The 19,628-nt window shown below is 43.6% G+C and overlaps 1 protein-coding gene across 5 annotated transcripts in view; it reads right to left on the bottom strand.

The window, feature by feature from the left end:
* Window positions 1–19,628, bottom strand: part of LOC124285660 — a 60,243-nt gene that overhangs the window by 13,303 nt on the left and 27,312 nt on the right. For 3 of the 5 annotated variants that reach the window (XM_046721932.1, XM_046721931.1, XM_046721933.1), the window contains exons 2-12: window positions 10,899–10,955; window positions 9,646–9,774; window positions 9,414–9,467; window positions 9,173–9,244; window positions 8,955–9,068; window positions 8,198–8,293; window positions 4,581–4,709; window positions 3,792–3,938; window positions 3,615–3,677; window positions 3,332–3,423; window positions 2,716–2,821 (exon numbers count right to left, since the gene is read on the bottom strand). In XM_046721932.1, the coding sequence (XP_046577888.1) occupies window positions 2,716–2,821; window positions 3,332–3,423; window positions 3,615–3,677; window positions 3,792–3,938; window positions 4,581–4,709; window positions 8,198–8,293; window positions 8,955–9,068; window positions 9,173–9,244; window positions 9,414–9,467; window positions 9,646–9,774; window positions 10,899–10,955 (1,059 nt within the window). Of the gene's footprint in view, window positions 1–2,715; window positions 2,822–3,331; window positions 3,424–3,614; window positions 3,678–3,791; window positions 3,939–4,580; window positions 4,710–8,197; window positions 8,294–8,954; window positions 9,069–9,172; window positions 9,245–9,413; window positions 9,468–9,645; window positions 9,775–10,898; window positions 10,956–13,706; window positions 13,944–19,628 lie in introns of those variants that run through there. The other 2 variants (XM_046721929.1, XM_046721930.1) reach the window with 1 other exon arrangement.

Genomic DNA, 19,628 nt, shown 5'->3' with positions numbered 1-19,628 from the left:
ACTGTCTTTTCCAGCTCTCCTTGGCTGTGTCCACCCATGGTCCAGCTCATGGGTCCATGTGTTGGTCTCATGTCACCTCCAGCTCAGTGCTCACTGTGGTCTCCATGTCTTGCTCAGCTCAGTGATTGGTCTCCTGTGTCCTTGTCAAGTCTCATATCTGTGCCTTGTGGTCTCATGTCTCTCCCGGTGGTCCTGTTCCTCCAGCTCATTCTCCTTGTGTTCCTCCATGTGCTCCTTGTCTTGTCCACTGCTCAGTGCTCCTGTGTGGGTCCTCACTGTCTTGCTCAGTGTGCTCCTTGGTCTCATTGGGTCTCCTGTCCATCCTGCTCAGTGCTCACTGTGGTCTCCTTGTCCTACTGTCTCATCTCACTCAGTGCTCCTGTGTCTGTGTCTGTGGATCTCTTACTCCATGCCTCCAGGCTGTGTCCATGTCTTGTCACTCTCTCATGTGATCAGCTCGTGGTCTCACTTCCTCCGTGCTCCTGTGTTGTGTCTCCTTATCCTCCTGCTCCAGTCTCAGTGCTCCTTGGCCTGCAGTGGTCTCACTGTCTGTCTCAGTGCTCAGTGTCTTCCCAGTGACCTCCATGCGGATCTCCATTGCTCTCACTTGCTCAGTTGTCCTTGGTGTGCTCATATGCTTTTCTCTCCTTGTCTCTCATGCTCACCTTGGCAGTGTGTCTCCTTGTCTCACTCCTGTCAGTGTGTGTCTCCTCCTCTGGTCTGTGCTTTCCTGTGGTCTCAGTATCCTCCTCAGCTCCATGCCTGTTGGTCTCCACTGTCCTTCCTCCAGCTCAGTGTCCCTGACATTGGTCCTCCTTGTCTTGCTCCAATGCTGTAGTACTCACTGGTCTCCTTGTCCTCCTGCTCAGTGCTCCCCAAGGCATTGGTCTCATGTCACCTCCAGCAGTGTCACCCAGGCTTGGATCTCACTGTCCTCCAGCTCAGTGTCACTCAGTGTCCTGGTCTTCACTGTCCTTCAGTGCTCATGGGCAATTGGTCTTCCTGTCTGTCACTCAACTCAGTGTCCTTGGGTGGGTCTCATGTCCTCAGCTCAGTGCTCCAGGGGTGGTCTCAGCTCCTCTCGGCTCAGTCTCACTTGGTCTCATGTGTCTCCATGTCAGTGGCTCACCCAGGCTGTTGGTCTCCTTGTCTCTCAGCTCAGTGCTCCTTGGGCCATTGGTCTCCTTGCTCCAGCTCAGTGTTGCCCTTGCATTGGTCTCACTCTTGCTCACTCAATGCTCTCCTCACATGGTCCCTTGTCTTACTCCAGCTCAGTGTCCTCAAACATTCGTCTCACTCAGTGCTCACTGCTCATGCTCTCCAGCTCGGGTCAGTGCTCCTTGGTCTTACTCAGTGTCTCCAAGCATTGCTCACCTCAATGTTACCTAAACATTAGTCTCCTTATCTTACTCAGCAATGCTTACCCAAAGATTAGTCTCACTCTCCTGCTCCAACTCAATGCTCACTTAAGCAGTAGTCTCCTTATCTTCCTTGTGGACTCAGTGGTCCGGCAAACATTGGTCTCCTTATCTTACTCCAGCTCAGTATACCCAAACATTAGTCTCACTGGTCTCTACTCCAACTCAATGCTCACCCAAACAGCAGGTCATATGTCTCTCAACTCAGTGCTCACCCAAACAATGTCTTCTTATCTTACTCCTGCTCAATGCTCACCCAAACATTAGTCTCCTTATCTTTGCTCCTGCCAATGCTCACCCAAACATTAGTCTCCTTATCTTCCTCAGCTCAAATGCTCACCCAAACATTAGTCTCCTTATCTTACTCCAACTCAATGCTTACCTAAACATTAGTCTCCTTATCTTACTCAGCTTAGTGTCCAACTCAATGCTCACCCAAACATTAGTCTCCTTATCTTACTCCAACTCAATGCTCACCCAAACATTAGTCTCCTTATCTTACTCCAACTCAATGCTCACCCAAACATTAGTCTCACTATCTTACTCCAACTCAATGCTCACCCAAACATTAGTCTCCTTATCTTACTCCAACTCAATGCTCACCCAAACATTAGTCTCCTTATCTTACTCCAACTCAATGCTCACCCAAACATTAGTCTCCTTATCTTACTCCTGCTCAATGCTCACCCAAACATTAGTCTCCTTATCTTACTCCTGCTCAATGCTCACCCAAACATTAGTCTCACTTATCTTACTCCAACTCAATGCTTACCTAAACATTAGTCTCCTTATCTTACTCCAACTCAATGCTTACCTAAACATTAGTCTCCTTATCTTACTCCTGCTCAATGTTTTATCTTACTTTTTGCTGACTATGCTTTTATCTGATTATGCTGACCTAAATTCCCCCAAGGCCTCTCTTCACGTCTCGTCCTCCTAAGTGTGTATGCCCATGTCTCATAATGTAACTGCTAATCCTAGCTTATCTAATCTCGCTTCCTATCCCAAGTCTCTTCCAGGTGATGTGCTGTTAAGTCGCATTAAGGATCGATGCTTACAGTGCAGAGGCTTCGCACATGGTTAAAACACTCCTTTATACAATCGTATTTAGTAATCTCCAGAAAATACCATATGAGCATGTACTCTTTGCATGTTAGATTTACGAGGCAGCTTTGAACGGCCAGCCTCTGCTACTGTAAGGCGAGGCTGCTGCTAATCAAGGAAGAGACTAATAACCCCACCCCACCCACCCCTACCCACCCCCACCCACCCCTCAGTGTTATCCCCGATGACCTACCTCATCCTCGTCCCAGTCTTTGAAGACAATCAGCATGAAGGCCAACATCTGGTAACCCAGGCGCTTCACTGAAGTCGTCCACAGTGACAACAACTGCAGCCGGAGTCTGGACAACAGAAACAGGGCCGTCACTTCAGTGTAAAGTGGATCAGAAACAACTGAGTTCAATCCGCTGTACAGTATGACAACTATAATACGACGTTTAGTGTGGTCGTCCGCTGTGAAACACGTGACCAGCTACTCCAGTCAGCAAAGGCACACATCTCTGTACAACGGGTTGTGGAACCTCAAACCACTGAGGATTCCTTGTTTACAAGCGTGTGTAATTCGATCAGATTAAAACCAATACCGATGTCACAGTGAGTGAGTGAGTGAGTGAGTTAAAATTTCAAGTCACTTTGGCAATATTTCAGCCATATCGTGACTAAATCAAGTTATACATTAATATAAATTAAAGGTAAATTATAAAAACCTGTCGACGAAGGACAGTAAAACAACTAGATTATCGCAGTTAGAATTTTTTATAGCTAGTAACTAAATCTAAAACATTTTAACTATACAAGACAATACAATATAAGAACGGGTTATACCTTATTATAATCAATTATGTCAGTACCTGATTGCTGCGTCCACTGCCTCGCCAGAAGGCCCTGGGATGACCAATATGACGGCCGGTACTTCTCCAGTCTGTCCACGACTATTGGTGACCTAACCACAATTATTGACATGTCAAACAAATTTTCATCCCATAGCAATAACAATATAGAGAAGCACACAAATCAGATTTGGACAATCCAGTGTGTAGCTTCGTAGCAGCTGTAAAACTGTCAAACATCGGTAATCAAGTTGAGAATTACAAACTAACATCGAACAACTGAATTCGAATAACGCATGCTCACCCTCCACTTCCGGCGGTTGCTGTTGTCGACGATGGTAATAGTTTCGCCTTCATTCAGCTCGATCTGCAAGCATATACGTAGGTATGGTTTGCTAATGAAAAGTGTCTTAATTTGTCAGTTAGAAGCATTACATGCACATAACTGAATTTCGATAGACACACCAGATGAACGTGTTACCTCGTCTGAGCGGAAGTCTACCAGCACCAGAGCAGGGCGTGGGTCAGTCAGCTTCTTAAGTCGGAGCGGAACGGGGACGATGTTCCTGCTGCGGTCAAACAGATTGTCCACCTTGGTCTGCCACTGCAGGTAGGCCAGCAGCACGTCCTGGACAAACGGGCACAAATAAGTCTCGATCACAACATGGCGTCAGTATTTTAAATTTAAATTGCCAGTCTTGTTATTATACAGCTCATTTGACTGCTACAACATTGCTTCAGTATTTCTTCCACTTCCATTTTCAGATGCCATTTGGAAATATAGGTGTGAACACTCATAGGTTGTTTGCATTTGTTACCTTTGCTTACAATGCAAAAAGTATTGGAATGAAAAGATAAAAACAGTGGTTCAGTACAAAGCTATTGTACTTAAAGTACACTGACAACACAGTGCTTGCCATACATTGATTTGAAAACAGTGTTTGATCATATGAAATATGTTTACTGGGTAATATTGACGTTATTGATGTTGAAATTATTAACAACTTCAATCCACTTAACTAAATAGTAGTTCACGTATTATGTTGTCATGACAAAGTACAATGGAGATCAACATGACCTTTTTTAAAGTAGAGCAACGTTACCTGTAGATCTAACCCCTCAGACACTCACACAATATGTTTACTTTCAACGTACAAATATGATGTAAACAATACGGGGTTTAGTGTTACCAAATCCTTCTAGTTCTAAACTCGACTTATTGTGTTTTTTTCGAAGTGGCAGACATATTGGCGAAACTATGTGGACGTACTCTGATCTCATTCAAGATGGCTCTGGCGTCCGCCCTGTCTCCATTCAGCTTCTGTCGGTCGAAAGACAGATGGATCCTGGACAGGGTGGTGTTCATCCAATACTCCGCCTCCTCCACCTCGTGGAAGTACTGCAACACCAACCACATTCAGCACAACCGTTACATGGTAGATATACAGGAAACCCTTACATAGCAACATAACCCTCGAGGAAACCCTTCCATAGCAACATAACCCTCGAGGAAACCCTTACATAGCAACATAACCCTCGAGGAAACCCTTACATAGCAACATAACCCTCGAGGAAACCCTTACATAGCAACATAACCCTCGAGGAAACCTTAACATAGCAACATAACCCTCGAGGAAACCCTTCCATAGCAATATAACCCTCGAGGAAACCCTTACATAGCAACATAACCCTCGAGGAAACCCTTACATAGCAACATAACCCTCGAGGAAACCCTTACATACCAACATAACCCTCGAGGAAACCTTAACATAGCAACATAACCCTCGAGGAAACCCTTACATAGCAACATAACCCTCGAGGAAACCCTTACATAGCAACATAACCCTCGAGGAAACCCTTACATACCAACATAACCCTCGAGGAAACCCTTACATACCAACATAACCCTCGAGGAAACCCTTACATACCAACATAACCCTTGAGGAAACCCTTACATAGCAACATAACCCTCGAGGAAACCTTAACATAGCAACATAACGCTCGAGGAAACCCTTACATAGCAACATAACCCTCGAGGAAACCCTTATATACCAACATAACCCTCGAGGAAACCCTTACATAGCAACATAACCCTCGAGGAAACCCTTACATAGCAACATAACCCTCGAGGAAACCCTTATATACCAACATAACCCTCGAGGACACCCTTACATACCAACATAACCCTCGAGGAAACCCTTACATAGCAACATAACCCTCGAGGAAACCTTTACAAAGCAGCATAACCCTCGAGGGAACCCTTACATACCAACATAACCCTCGAGGAAACCCTTACATACCAACATAACCCTCGAGGAAACCCTTACATACCAACATAACCCTCGAGGACACCATTACATACCAACATAACCCTCGAGGAAACCCTTACATACCAACATAACCCTCGAGGAAACCTTTACAAAGCAGCATAACCCTCGAGGGAACCCTTACATACCAACATAACCCTCGAGGAAACCCTTACATACCAACATAACCCTCGAGGAAACCCTTACATACCAACATAACCCTCGGGGACACACGTAAATAAATTCGTAACTTTGGGGCAACCCTTACATAGCAACATAACTCTTGCGGGGAAAACTTGACAAGGCACCATACCGTCTAGGAAACTCTTATATGTCAACATAGCATTCGGGGAAAATCTTGCATAGCATCATAACTCTCGAGGAAACCCTTACATAACAACATAACCCCCGAGGAAACCTTTACATAGCCACATAACCCCCGAAGGAACTAACACATGGCAACATAATCTTCGAGGAAACCGAGACACAAACCTAAATTTGTGATGGTTTCAGAAGGGTCGATATTTCTCTTGTGCTCGTGAGATGGTTCCAGGTGTTGTATTACAGTACTGACCTACTTGTGTTGTATTACAGAAGAGTACTGACCTACTTGTGTTGTACTACAGTACTGACCTACTTGTGTTGTATTGCAGAAGAGTACTGACCTACTTGTGTTGTATTACAGAAGAGTACTGACCTACTTGTGTTGTATTGCAGAAGAGTACTGACCTACCTGTGTTGTATTACAGAAGAGTACTGACCTACTTGTGTTGTACTACAGTACTGACCTACTTGTGTTGTATTACAGAAGAGTACTGACCTACGTGTGTTGTATTACAGTAGAGTACTGACCTACTTGTGTTGTATTACAGAAGAGTACTGACCTACTTGTGTTGTATTACAGAAGAGTACTGACCTACTTGTGTTGTATTACAGTAGAGTACTGACCTACTTGTGTTGTACTACAGTACTGTCCTACTTGTGTTGTATTACAGAAGAGTACTGACCTACTTGTGATGTATTACAGAAGAGTACTGACCTACCTGTGTTGTATTGCAGAGGAGTACTGACCTACTTGTGTTGTATTACAGAAGAGTACTGACCTACCTGTGTTGTACTACAGTACTGACCTACTTGTGTTGTATTGCAGAAGAGTACTGACCTACTTGTGTTGTATTACCGAAGAGTACTGACCTACTTGTGTTGTATTGCAGAAGAGTACTGACCTACCTGTGTTGTATTGCAGAAGAGTACTGACCTACTTATGTTGTATTATAGAAGAGTACTGACCTACCTGTGTTGTATTACAGAAGAGTACTGACCTACCTGTGTTGTATTACAGAAGAGTACTGACCTACTTGTGTTGTATTACAGAAGAGTACTGACCTACCTGTGTTGTATTACAGAAGAGTACTGACCTACTTGTGTTGTATTGCAGAAGAGTACTGACCTACTTGTGTTGTATTACAGAAGAGTACTGACCTACCTGTGTTGTATTACAGAAGAGTACTGACCTACTTGTGTTGTATTACAGAAGAGTACTGACCTACTTGTGTTGTATTGCAGAAGAGTACTGACCTACCTGTGTTGTATTACAGAAGAGTACTGACCTACCTGAGTTGTATTACAGAAGAGTACTGACCTACTTGTGTTGTATTACAGAAGAGTACTGACCTACCTGTGTTGTATTACAGAAGAGTACTGACCTACCTGTGTTGTATTACAGAAGAGTACTGACCTACCTGTGTTGTATTGCAGAAGAGTACTGACCTACTTGTGTTGTATTACAGAAGAGTACTGACCTACCTGTGTTGTATTACAGAAGAGTACTGACCTACCTGTGTTGTATTGCAGAAGAGTACTGACCTACTTGTGTTGTATTGCAGAAGAGTACTGACCTACCTGTGTTGTATTGCAGAAGAGTACTGACCTACTTGTGTTGTATTACAGAAGAGTACTGACCTACCTGTGTTGTATTACAGAAGAGTACTGACCTACTTGTGTTGTATTACAGAAGAGTACTGACCTACCTGTGTTGTATTACAGAAGAGTACTGACCTACTTGTGTTGTGTTACAGAAGAGTACTGACCTACCTGTGTTGTATTGCAGAAGAGTACTCACCTACCTGTGTTGTATTACAGAAGAGTACTGACCTACTTGTGTTGTATTACAGAAGAGTACTGACCTACTTGTGTTGTATTGCAGAAGAGTACTGACCTACCTGTGTTGTATTACAGAAGAGTACTGACCTACTTGTGATGTATAACAGAAGAGTACTGACCTACCTGTGTTTTATTACAGTAGAGTAATGACCTACCTGTGTTGTATTACAGAAGAGTACTGACCTACCTGTGTTGTATTACAGAAGAGTACTGACCTACTTGTGTTGTATTGCAGAAGAGTACTGACCTACCTGTGTTGTATTACAGAAGAGTACTGACCTACTTGTGTTGTATTGCAGTAGAGTACTGACCTACCTGTGTTGTATTACAGAAGAGTACTGACCTACTTGTGTTGTATTACAGAAGAGTACTGACCTACTTGTGTTGTATTACAGTTCTGGGTGATGAATGTACTGACCTCCTGGTAGGCTGCTGCGTTCTTGAGATGGACCTCAGAACACTGCATCGTGGTCAGAATCCACTTCCAGTTCCTCCTGACAGCCGTGATGCAGTTCTAAACCCAGAACATATGGCTCACGTACACTACAATCCAGGCAGCCTGCCCCTCTCAGATACATACATGCATTTAACTACACTAACGGAAAAAACTAAATGTAACACTTATTTAAAGTCCAATAAGATAATTGCTAATCGTCGACTGACATGTTAAACAACATCGTTGAGGCTATTGTCCTGTATCAACGCAAAAATGTTCCAGCCCGATTTTGAAATTGTTAATTGAGTTTCAACATCCCCCCTTTAGGGCGCAAACGACTGACCAAAAATCAAGCTGATATTTTCCACACCACAATATTTACTCCAATTTATACGTTATTTTTCCGTTTGTGTATACTCACATCCAGATTGGGACATATCACGCACATATATGTATACTTGTCTCACTAACATATGACTTGACTCAAAACCAGTGTCTGTATGACCAGTGTCTGTATGACCAGTGTCTGTATGACCAGTGTCTGTATGACCAGTGTCTGTATGACCAGTGTCTGTATGCACGAATGTAAAATGAAACGGTCGTCGCCGGTTAATGTATTTCTGCTCTAATGCTACCCAAGACCATTTCTGTAAATCACTGTTTACTGTCGTATGTGTTCTGTCCTCTTTTTAACCCTGAATACGTATGACTGTCCTGTATGTGATGACTCAGTGACTACCTGTGCAGTTCGTGCCATGCTCTCGTTGGTCTGGTCAATGCTGCCCTTGGGTTTTCCAGCATCTCCTGTGTTGACCAAGTGTACAGCCCGGGAGTCGAACTCGGTGGACAGGTTCTGGAGTACAGGAAGGTACAGATACATACACACGTAAACATAACTGGTCGTGTCAAATATGATCATGAACCGAATGCCACAGAACTGTAGTGAATATCACTTACCTCCACTAATTCTTGAAGCCCTGAGATTTGCGAAATGACCTCAAAACATGAGCCTCTTTTGGATGACAGCGCCTGTTAGATATAAAAATATCATATTACGCACATGATGCTTCAGCAAGGTTGATAGCAAGTAGGAAGTATGTGAATTAGTTCGACATAACAGGCATAGTCACTTGAGCCCAATGTTAAATGCAAGAATGATTGGATTTAAGGGGCGATAATTCAAAGTTGTCTCTCTTACTTCTACTGAGCTGTATTTCCCCTTCAGATCAACTGCCTCCTCCTCGCCAACGTTCTGTCAAATGAATAGAAATAGACTGGTTATTTATTTATACAAGACTCACGAGGCGTTAATATTTTCACAAATTTTATTGATAATTTGTAATGTTGCAAAGCAATACTGAACATTATTTTATGACTTTTGTCCAGATGTGATATACTAGTTGAGTGTTCTGAGGTAGACAGGGACAGACCGAGTTCTGGACGAGCTTGTCTATCTGCTGGCTGAAGTCTTTGATCTGGACCGCCTTGGCTCTCTGTAGACTAAGTGCCTTCATGACACCGCTCTCCCCCTGGCCGAAACTGGCGCACTCAAGCTCCCCCTGTGTGGAAACAGTGGCACTTTACTTCTGGTGTTTTACAGTGACAACTTACTCGTGATGTTTTACAGTGACAACTTACTCGTGATGTTTTACAGCGACAACTTACTCGTGATGTTTTACAGTGACAACTTACTCGTGATGTTTTACAGTGACAACTTACTCGTGATGTTTTACAGTGACAACTTACTCGTGATGTTTTACAGTGACAACTTACTCGTGATGTTTTACAGTGACAACTTACTCGTGATGTTTTACAGTGACAACTTACTCGTGATGTTTTACAGTGACAACTTACACGTGATGTTTTACAGTGACAACTTACTCGTGATGTTTTACAGCGACAAATTACTCATGGTGATTTACAGTGACAGCTTACTCGTGGTCTTTTACAGTGACAACTTACTCGTGGTGTTTTACACTGACAACTTACTCGTGATGTTTTACAGTGACAAATTACTCGTGATGTTTTACAGTGACAACTAACTATTGGTGTTTTACAGTGATAACTTACTTTGGTATTTTACAGTGACAACTTACTCGTGGTATTTTACAGTGACAACTTACTCATGGTGTTTTGCAGTGACAACTTACTTTGGTGTTTTACAGAGACAACTTAATCATGGTGTTTTACAGTGACAACTTACTCGTGGTATTTTACAGTGACAACTTATTAGTGGTGTTTTACAGTAACAACGCACTCGTGGTGTTTTACAGTGACAACTTACTTGTGGTGATTTTCACTGACAACTTACTCGTAGTGATTTACACTGACAACTTACTCGTGGTGATTTTCACTGACAACTTACTCCTGGTGATTTTCACTGACAATTTACTCGTGGTGATTTACACTTACAACTTACTCGTGGTGATTTACACTGACAACTTACTTGTGGTGTTTTACACTGACAACTTACTCGTGGTGATTTACACTGACAACTTACTCGTGGTGTGTTACAGTTCCAACTTACTCAGGTTGTTTCACAGTGACAACTAGTGATCTTACACGGTGATTTATTGCTATACTATACAGTGATATCCCCAAAACATGTGACTTCTGTTTTACATATTGAATCCATTAATTCGCAGTTAGAGGAGGGAACTGTGTTGGCAAGATTTGCACTTACTTGTTGTTCAAACAGCCAATCCAGGCATTTCTGTACCTCAGACTTGGCCATTTTCCTCTGTAACAAAACGATTAGCAAGACTTAAACACACGACAGACGGGATGTATATTGATTTATCATCCAAAACTATGTTTCACAGGAGATATTGCTTGTGTGAGATCAAACGATATCTCCTAGGAGATATCGTTTTGACAGTAGACTTTGTACAATGCCCTGACAATGCTATGACGTCATGAACTTGATGACGTCACAATGCTATGACATCGCTGCACTGCAAATCTAATGGCAGTACTGTGTTCAGAGATGTACATTTTTCATTGAAAACTAATGAAGTGTGATTTTGGATGATAAATAGAACCTCACCCTCGTGTCTTCTGATATCAAATATATCAACACTCGTTGATAAAAGTAAAAATATCCTCGGCAAGCCTCAGATATTTGTTACTTTATCAACTCGTGGTGATATATTTGATATCAAAAGACACTCGGGTGAGATTCTCTATCTATACAGTTTCAGACATAACATAGTCTGATACAGATACTGTCTCACACAGGGCAGACACGAGGCTGATACAGATACTGTCTCACACAGGGCAGACACAAGGCTGATACAGATACTGTCTCACACAGGACAGACACGAGGCTGATACAGATACTGTCTCACACAGGGCAGACACGAGGCTGATACAGATACTGTCTCACACAGGGCAGACACGAGGCTGATACAGATACTGTCTCACACAGGGCAGACACGAGGCTGATACAGATACTGTCTCACACAGGACAGACACGAGGCTGATACAGATACTGTCTCACACAGGGCAGACACGAGGCTGATACAGATACTGTCTCACACAGGACAGACACGAGGCTGATACAGATACTGTCTCACACAGGGCAGACACGAGGCTGATACAGATACTGTCTCACACAGGACAGACGAGAGTTTCATACATCTGAGTCTGACACCGGTAGTCACCCACATAAATGCAGCATCGCTGGTAGCAGTAGATGGCAGGAAGCGAGTGTCACACCCAGTATCACTGACATTTAGAAGCAGTCAGTGGCAGTGGGAGTATTCTGCTACACTACAATACACCAAGCTTCATTGCCATAGTTGTCCAGCGACATTGTGGGAATCCAACTCCAGTATACAGTATAAGGGCACATTTACCTTTAAGTTTAACAATTGACACGTACGAGTAGACTCACTTCATGGACGTTTGAATGGAGGACTTTCTAAAGCACGGTGTCTGCGCTATGCTTTGAATACTGTTAGCCTGTTCAGTGAAGCTAGGTGGAGTGAACAGACCTTATCATTGTCACCTCTATTTCATTACAACACAGCCATTATACGCAGCAACTCATGCAACATATTCACACTATATTAGTACAATCACAGCTAACAATTTCTATTCTGTGATCGGAGCCGCATCAGCTTAAGGTTAAGATTAACGAAGGTATGTCATAACAGGCAAGGTTGGAGACCCACGTGTACCACGCCAGTAGGTGTACAAGGCTACCAGTGTGTACCCAGTCAGGTATCTAGTGAACCACTGTGTCTGTCTGTACGGTGGTCGGTGTGTCACTACGTCAGCCCTACCTTCGTCAAAGTTAAGTAGACGTCATATAACATGATCAGTGATGCACATGCCGCTGTCCTACCTTTAAACACTACCCGGTGCATCTATAAATATACGAAAGTTTCCGGGGCCTAATTTATTTGCAGTGGATTTTAACATCTCACACCGACCTGGTTTCTGTATTTGCTTTATAACAGGTAAATTATGAGAGCCCTGTTTCCATGGAGACAGACGCCCTTACTTAACCCGCGTTCAAATTCAAATATAACAAAACACAAGGCTTTTTATAGACGACTTGAATTATCTAACCCTGCTGGTTACTCATGGCAAGTGAGGTGACATAAGGCAGGATTAGGTGTTGTGTTCTGGGTGCCAGCTAATCCTAGAGTTTTAGCACGATCTTAAAACCCTGGTCATGGTATTGAGTGCATATTCAGATCAATGAATCTTGGTTTAGGATGGGCGACGTCATTTTTAATTGAACAAATACCTGTCCAACCCATGACATGACACATCAGCGTCTGTCATGGCCCAGGTAGAGAGTTAATATTGAGTTAATAAACACCCGCTGAGTGTGTCAGTAGTTTACCTGTCGACACACAGATCTGAAACCCGTCCTACGAGTTTTCCTCCTCACTAGACAAACTCCGATACATCCACAAAGACAGCGCCAAGAAGCATTGCGTTACCACAAAGAAACGACCTCTTTAAAAAGTCATTATTTTTATGTACATTTCTCTCCCAGTACCCGATTAGATTCCATGATTAGGCTGCATCACCCCTTGTACCTGGAGCACAAACAGCAGGGCGAACCTTTACGATCACCGTAACGGAACATAACATGTACGGAATGTGTACTATTTGAGTAATTTCATCCTGAATTTAATAGTCCATGAATATCTCAGATGACATTGTGTATGATGTTGTGTAAATGCATAATAAGCAAATGATTTTAGACTGTATATTCCTAACACTCGAATACATTCAAATAGCTGAAACCGGTAATATTTCAAACTTGAATGTAACTTTGCACCAGGTGAGTATCAAGGCTACGGACCGGTATGAGCAGCACGAAGGACCACCTTACGCAAAGGTGACATCTCAAACGAAGACACGTGCCCACATGGGAGATATAACGCGGAAATATTACTCGGTTGATCTATATGTGAATGAACCATTCCTCTAATAATGTATATATGGCTGATATCTACGATGCAATACTCACATGTCTGTCCCCGTGTGGTGTCGACGATTGTGAGTGTGTGTGTGTGCTGTCTCGATAACCCGACACACCTATACGACTCTCGCATGACCTCCTTAAGCTTTCAAAAATACCAGTTAGTGGTTTGATCTCCGAGTGGAGACTACCTTTCCTGTTCACGTGTGAGTTGGCTTTTAGGAGCAGCACTTGACTGGGGTATTGTAATATGGACATGCTCAACATACTTAAGAGTTTTTCACACTTACGCGCATTGACAGATCACCTTTTCAAAACAGATCTTATTAAATACATTTTACGGTTGAATAAAATACTGCAGGTAGGAGCGGTTAATAAAATATCTGTATGACACAGACCCTAAGGACAACGTCAGTCATAGTCTAATATAAATATTATTTAGGACAGGCTTCCCAAATATGGCCCTACTGTCCGGGGACGGGTACAGCGGCTGATGATGTCAATGAAGCCTTCCAGATTCAAGCAGGCTGTGGGCGGATTTGTTTGCCTTGTAGATTTGGCTGTGCGTTTCTCCACTTGCCGCACCACTAAGCATTACTGAGCCAGTCACGGACATATTTCACTTCTTGTAATAGGCTGCAGGTTGCATTAACTTATAACATATTTATCTTAACACCTGTTTTAATACATTAAGTATAGATCGATATTCTCACAGTGCCGAGCGGACAGATAAAGGCTTGTATGGCACTCAAATTCACAATACGATTAATATCGACAAGAATGACCAGAAGTCTTAATCCATCCCCTCCAGAGCCCAGTCAGTGCCCCGTTGTCCAGGAGGTCAATACCAACACCGGTATAGAGAGCTTGTCAACAGCCCCGGGGAACCCGCTGTCTATCTACCTGACATTGTCAATAGAGAGGGAGGGTCGGCGCACTTGAATCACACACAACATACATCAATCTGACCCTCTTTCATATACATGAGTGTCTACACAGTAAAGCAGAACTACAACATTCCCAGTGTAATGATTCGTAGCCCTGGTTTCCAATTTTAGATAAAAAGCATATAATTCCCTCACCTCTGAGCTCGACATGACCGGAGTGGTCTCCCCTTCGTCTTAATATTTGCAACTATGGTGTGTTCTACATGGTTCACCTACAGATAACATACAGACCCTGGGGACGCGTGATTGACACATTGATGGATATTTTGGTGATGTCCTGACAGTGGCGCGGCAGGAATGTCCATGACATACACTGTGCTGCCTCCAGCACTCATATAATTACTTACTCACCTGTAACACGTTCCTGTCCCGATTGATCATCCCAGTGTCATGTTGTTTTAATGTTTTACCAAAGGCATAATGGGGACCTCGTTATATTCATCTGCCCATACCAATAGAAAGATGTTGACGTTTACACTTCAGTCAAACGGAACAGGTGGAGGGTCGAGACCCTGGTGAGGCCGCCGAGATTCACGGAATAGGTCATATGTCCAAATAGTTGGCTCAATATGACTACAACAGAACCAAGGCTTGAACCGCTGTCCATCTATACCAATCTTAATCCATGTGATTATCTATCCAGTTACCGAATGGTAACACGGGTGTCAAAGGCCCTTTCTTGAAAACAATTCTCAGTTCAATAAACTCATTGATGGCCAGGACGTGACAGAACCCTCAGGTATTGTAAACACAGGGGAAATAATTGCAGGTTGTAGTGCTCAGGAAAATCTGATGTTTTCTATGCTCATGCATCCTGTTCTGTAGTAGTTAAAATAAAATGACTGACATACACTGTATTCCCTGATCTACAGTCGTGAGACGTGAGATACATCTCGATAAGGTCTCACTACATTCCCTGATCTACAGTCGTGAGACGTGAGATACATCTCGATAACGTCTCACTACATTCCCTGATCTACAGACGTGAGATATGTGATATATCTCGATAACGTCTCACTACATTCCCTGATCTATAGTCGTGAGATATGGGATACATCTCAATAACGTCTCACTACATTCCCTGATCTACAGACGTGAGATATGGGATACATCTCGATAACGTCTCACTACATTCCCTGATCTACAGACGTGAGATATGGGATACATCTCGATAACGTCTCACTACATTCCCTGATCTACAGACGTGAGATATGGGATACATCTCGATAACGTCTCACTACATTCCTTGATCTACAGACGTGAGATATGGGATACATCTCGATAACGTCTCACTACATTTCCTGATCTACAGACGTGAGATATGGGATACATCTCGATAACGTCTCACTACATTTCCTGATCTACAGACGTGAGATATGTGATACATCTCGATAACGTCTCACTACATTCCCTGATCTACAGACGTGAGATATGATACGTCTTGATAATGTCTCACTACATTCGCTTATGTACAGTCGTGAGATGTGAGATTCATCTCGATAACGTCTCAATTTATTCCCTGTTCTACAGTCGTGAGATGTGAGATACACATCAATCATGTCTCACATATAGTGAGTGCTGGATCGAACTGGTGTAGATCAGCGAATGCAGTGAGACGTTTTATAATGTCTCAGTATAATGTCGCCAGTAGATAGCGCGACCATGTCTGTATTCCCCGGGCTGCGGTGATGTCATACGACAAATGTTTCTTGTGGTATGTTTGACATACGAGACCAGATAATAATTATTCAGGGATTTGAAATTTGGTGAGATATATCTGACATATTTGTCATTACAATACGGTTATTGATTACTGGTTCAACACGCCATACGCCATATGCCACCCTCCATCTGGCACGACAACGCAACATCGGTGTTGCGAGGGTAGTACCAGCAGCAGTGGCGGTATGAGGAACAATATTTCAATATATTCAATGGTGTTCAATCTGTCGGTGATATATGATGCTGTTTACAGCGGTATTTAATTGGCCGGTGCATATGTCTGTACCAGGCGTCGATGCTGTGTTCAATCAAACCGTAACTGGCCTGAGACTGTCAGTCAAGCTGCCAAAGGCAGTATCCTGCATTTGATCACCGTTTATGACGATGCAATCTAGCTAATACAGTAATATTCTACTACCATGGCAACACCAGGGACACTGATGGCTCGTCAGTGATTACCTTGTTCTGCAGGTTTAATGTGGGCCCCCTGAGGTTGTTTTACCTCTTCTCCCCCTCCACTCCCCTGGTGTTCGGCCAAGTGAAGAGGTAGCAGGCGTGGCATGGATTGAAGCTTTATACTCCACGAGTTGGGCCATAGCTTGAAATGTGCTCGAACAATTGCCTTTTGCGCATGAAGTGATCCATGCTACAAATTCAGAGGCCAAAGACAAGCTGGTATATTCATCTGTTATCGAGTACCTGCTGAGTTCATATGCCAAGCAGAATCCTGAAATACCTGGTATACGTTTCTCTGAGTTAGCCTTGAGGGTAAAGCAGGTGTCGTCCTGTGCAGGACCCGAGTTCAATTCCCCACATGAGTGTGATGTGTGAAACCCATTTATGGAGATATTGCAGGAATGTTACTAAAAGCGACGTGAGGAAATACCCACTCTTTAACTCTTCCATATGCTTCTCAAGCATGGAATCGAGTTCCTTGCAAAAGAAGGAGTTAAACATGAACCTGCCCCTTTACACATCCTACAATGTCCTTATCTTAGCCCAGGTAATCTTGAGTTATGTCTCTAAGGTTCGACGTTATACACAGCCTGTTTGTTTGCTTGCTATGTCTGATTGGGTTGGGCAGCACGAGGGCCCAGAGTGTATGTTCTGGTGTGGATTGTGTTGGATACAATACGAGGGTGTATGTTCTGGTGTGGATTGTGTTGGACACAGCACGAGGGTGTATGTTCTGGTGTGGATTGTGTTGGACACAGGACGAGGGCCCAGGTTGTTTGTTCTGGTTTGGATTGTGTTGGACACAAGGCGAGGGCCCAGGGTGTATGTTCTAGTGTACAGTGTGTTGGACACAATACGAGGGCCCAGGGTGTATGTTCTAATGTACAGTGTGTTGGACACAATACGAGGGCCCAGGGTGTATGTTCTAATGTACAGTGTGTTGGACACAGTATGAGGGCCCAGGGTGTATGTTCTGGCGTGGACTGTGTTGGACGAGGGCACATGTTGTATGTTCTGGTGTACAGTGTTTGTCGGGAGGGTTGGGCGACTCTGTTGACATTCGACACTCTCGTCTATTCAGGGTTCCTCATAAATTAAACACGATGTTGCAGCTGGACTTGTGGGATGGTGGTGTGAATCAGTGAGAGGTTACTTTATAAATATTTTACTTTCATCTATATGTGTGGTGTATGTTATGTGTCTATTGTGCAGTCAGGCAATATCACCAGCATGTGGCGCTGCACACTGTCTTCTCAATGGAATTACATTATCATGAGACATGTGCAATGGTTGCCGGGTTCACGTAGGACAGGGTGATCGCCATACAGGTGGCCTGGGGGTTGGGTGAAGACGGCGGTGGGGATGGGGTAGGAGGGAGGCAGACACTGGATAGGTGATATTCATGGTTTATGCTCTGATTCTCAGTGATTACATACGCTTTGTTTGTAGTTGACACTTGTTGTTAATAGGGAATCCCCGACTATATCCCTGCTGGATCATGAAAGTATTATTGGCCTCAAAGTTTTTGTCTGCCGGGTGGATGACTAAGCATACGTGAGGTATAAATACCCATATTTATTTCAAAAGGTTATGTAAACATCAGTAGGTCTGTAGGTCTTACTCGGCGCCTCCACCACTGTGCGCCCACTCCCCTCCCGATAAGGTAGCTAGGGTCGTGTTATGTTGGACCGGGGGTAGGCTTGACATACAAATCGCCTGCCCCACCCTACTTCAACGAACAGGCATATCACGGCGCCCTAACGCTCTCAGTATGAAACGCCACTGCAAGAAATTCACGTTTCAGGACAAAGAAACGTGACAGAGCGTATTTTGATAGATATTCAATGATAAGATTGCATTTGCATGTGAGCTAGAAGATGATGCGGATGTGCCAGTGACATGCGAGAGGAACATACACCGTCACGGCTGCTGCTGCTGCTGCTGCTGCTGCTGCTAGGGCTATAATGGCGTAATGGTCATTAAATCCAATTACTGTACTTTCACTTTGATGGCACGTCACTCTTCTTGTGAATCTCATTAACTTGCAGATCGATTTTGGATCACCTTAACGATGTCAATTCCCAAGGTGTTTGGTATCCGATAAGACTGCGTGAAAACACCTCATTTGCCACCAAAGTCTGTTACAAAGACAGGTAGAGAATTTGCTTTCCCCCCACCTCTCACAGTACAAATTGGCTCGCGTAGATAAGTAAGGTGATGTGGTAATGATGACAAGCTGGTTGTAGTTGTGTGTGAGTCAGTGCATCGTGACACCTTCACAACAGACACGTTATGGTGTATACTGAAACACATTAGAAAGGTAACACTTTGGGGTACGATGTTTCTTATATGTTCCATGGTAGAAATCAGAATAGTATGATGCCGTAATACTTGGGGAGCGCACGGAATGCAGTATTGATGACCTATAGCTAGTACTGGCTCTAGCTCACGCTCTCCATTGGGGCTTTGAATCTGCATGCACCAACCCTGAACGTTGTTCCAAGCTCTGGGTGTTCAGCACTCTGGTGCAGGACCAACAGTTATACAGGGAAATGAGCATGTTCGTGTCGGAGGTGTTTAGTAACAACAGGTTACAGCTTGGTGGGAATTGTCAGAACAAACTACAATATTCAGATATACAAAATGCCAACCAACAAACAATACATGTATCAAACACGGGTGTCCATTACTGATGACACATGTCTCAGCCTTCAGTCTGCTGCCTATGACAAGGTGTCATCACGAGAAAAAGTCACGGCCATCTTGTAAAATGAACCGTTTTCAGTCCACGCCAACAGGCTGGTGTTACCTTGACTATACGCATGACAGGACAGTGCGTTATTGA

This window comes from Haliotis rubra, unplaced genomic scaffold (genome assembly GCF_003918875.1).
Source record: "Haliotis rubra isolate DU_JTF1 unplaced genomic scaffold, ASM391887v1 Scf365, whole genome shotgun sequence".
NCBI lineage: Eukaryota > Metazoa > Mollusca > Gastropoda > Lepetellida > Haliotidae > Haliotis > Haliotis rubra.
This window is presented reverse-complemented; position numbering and strand designations above follow the sequence as displayed.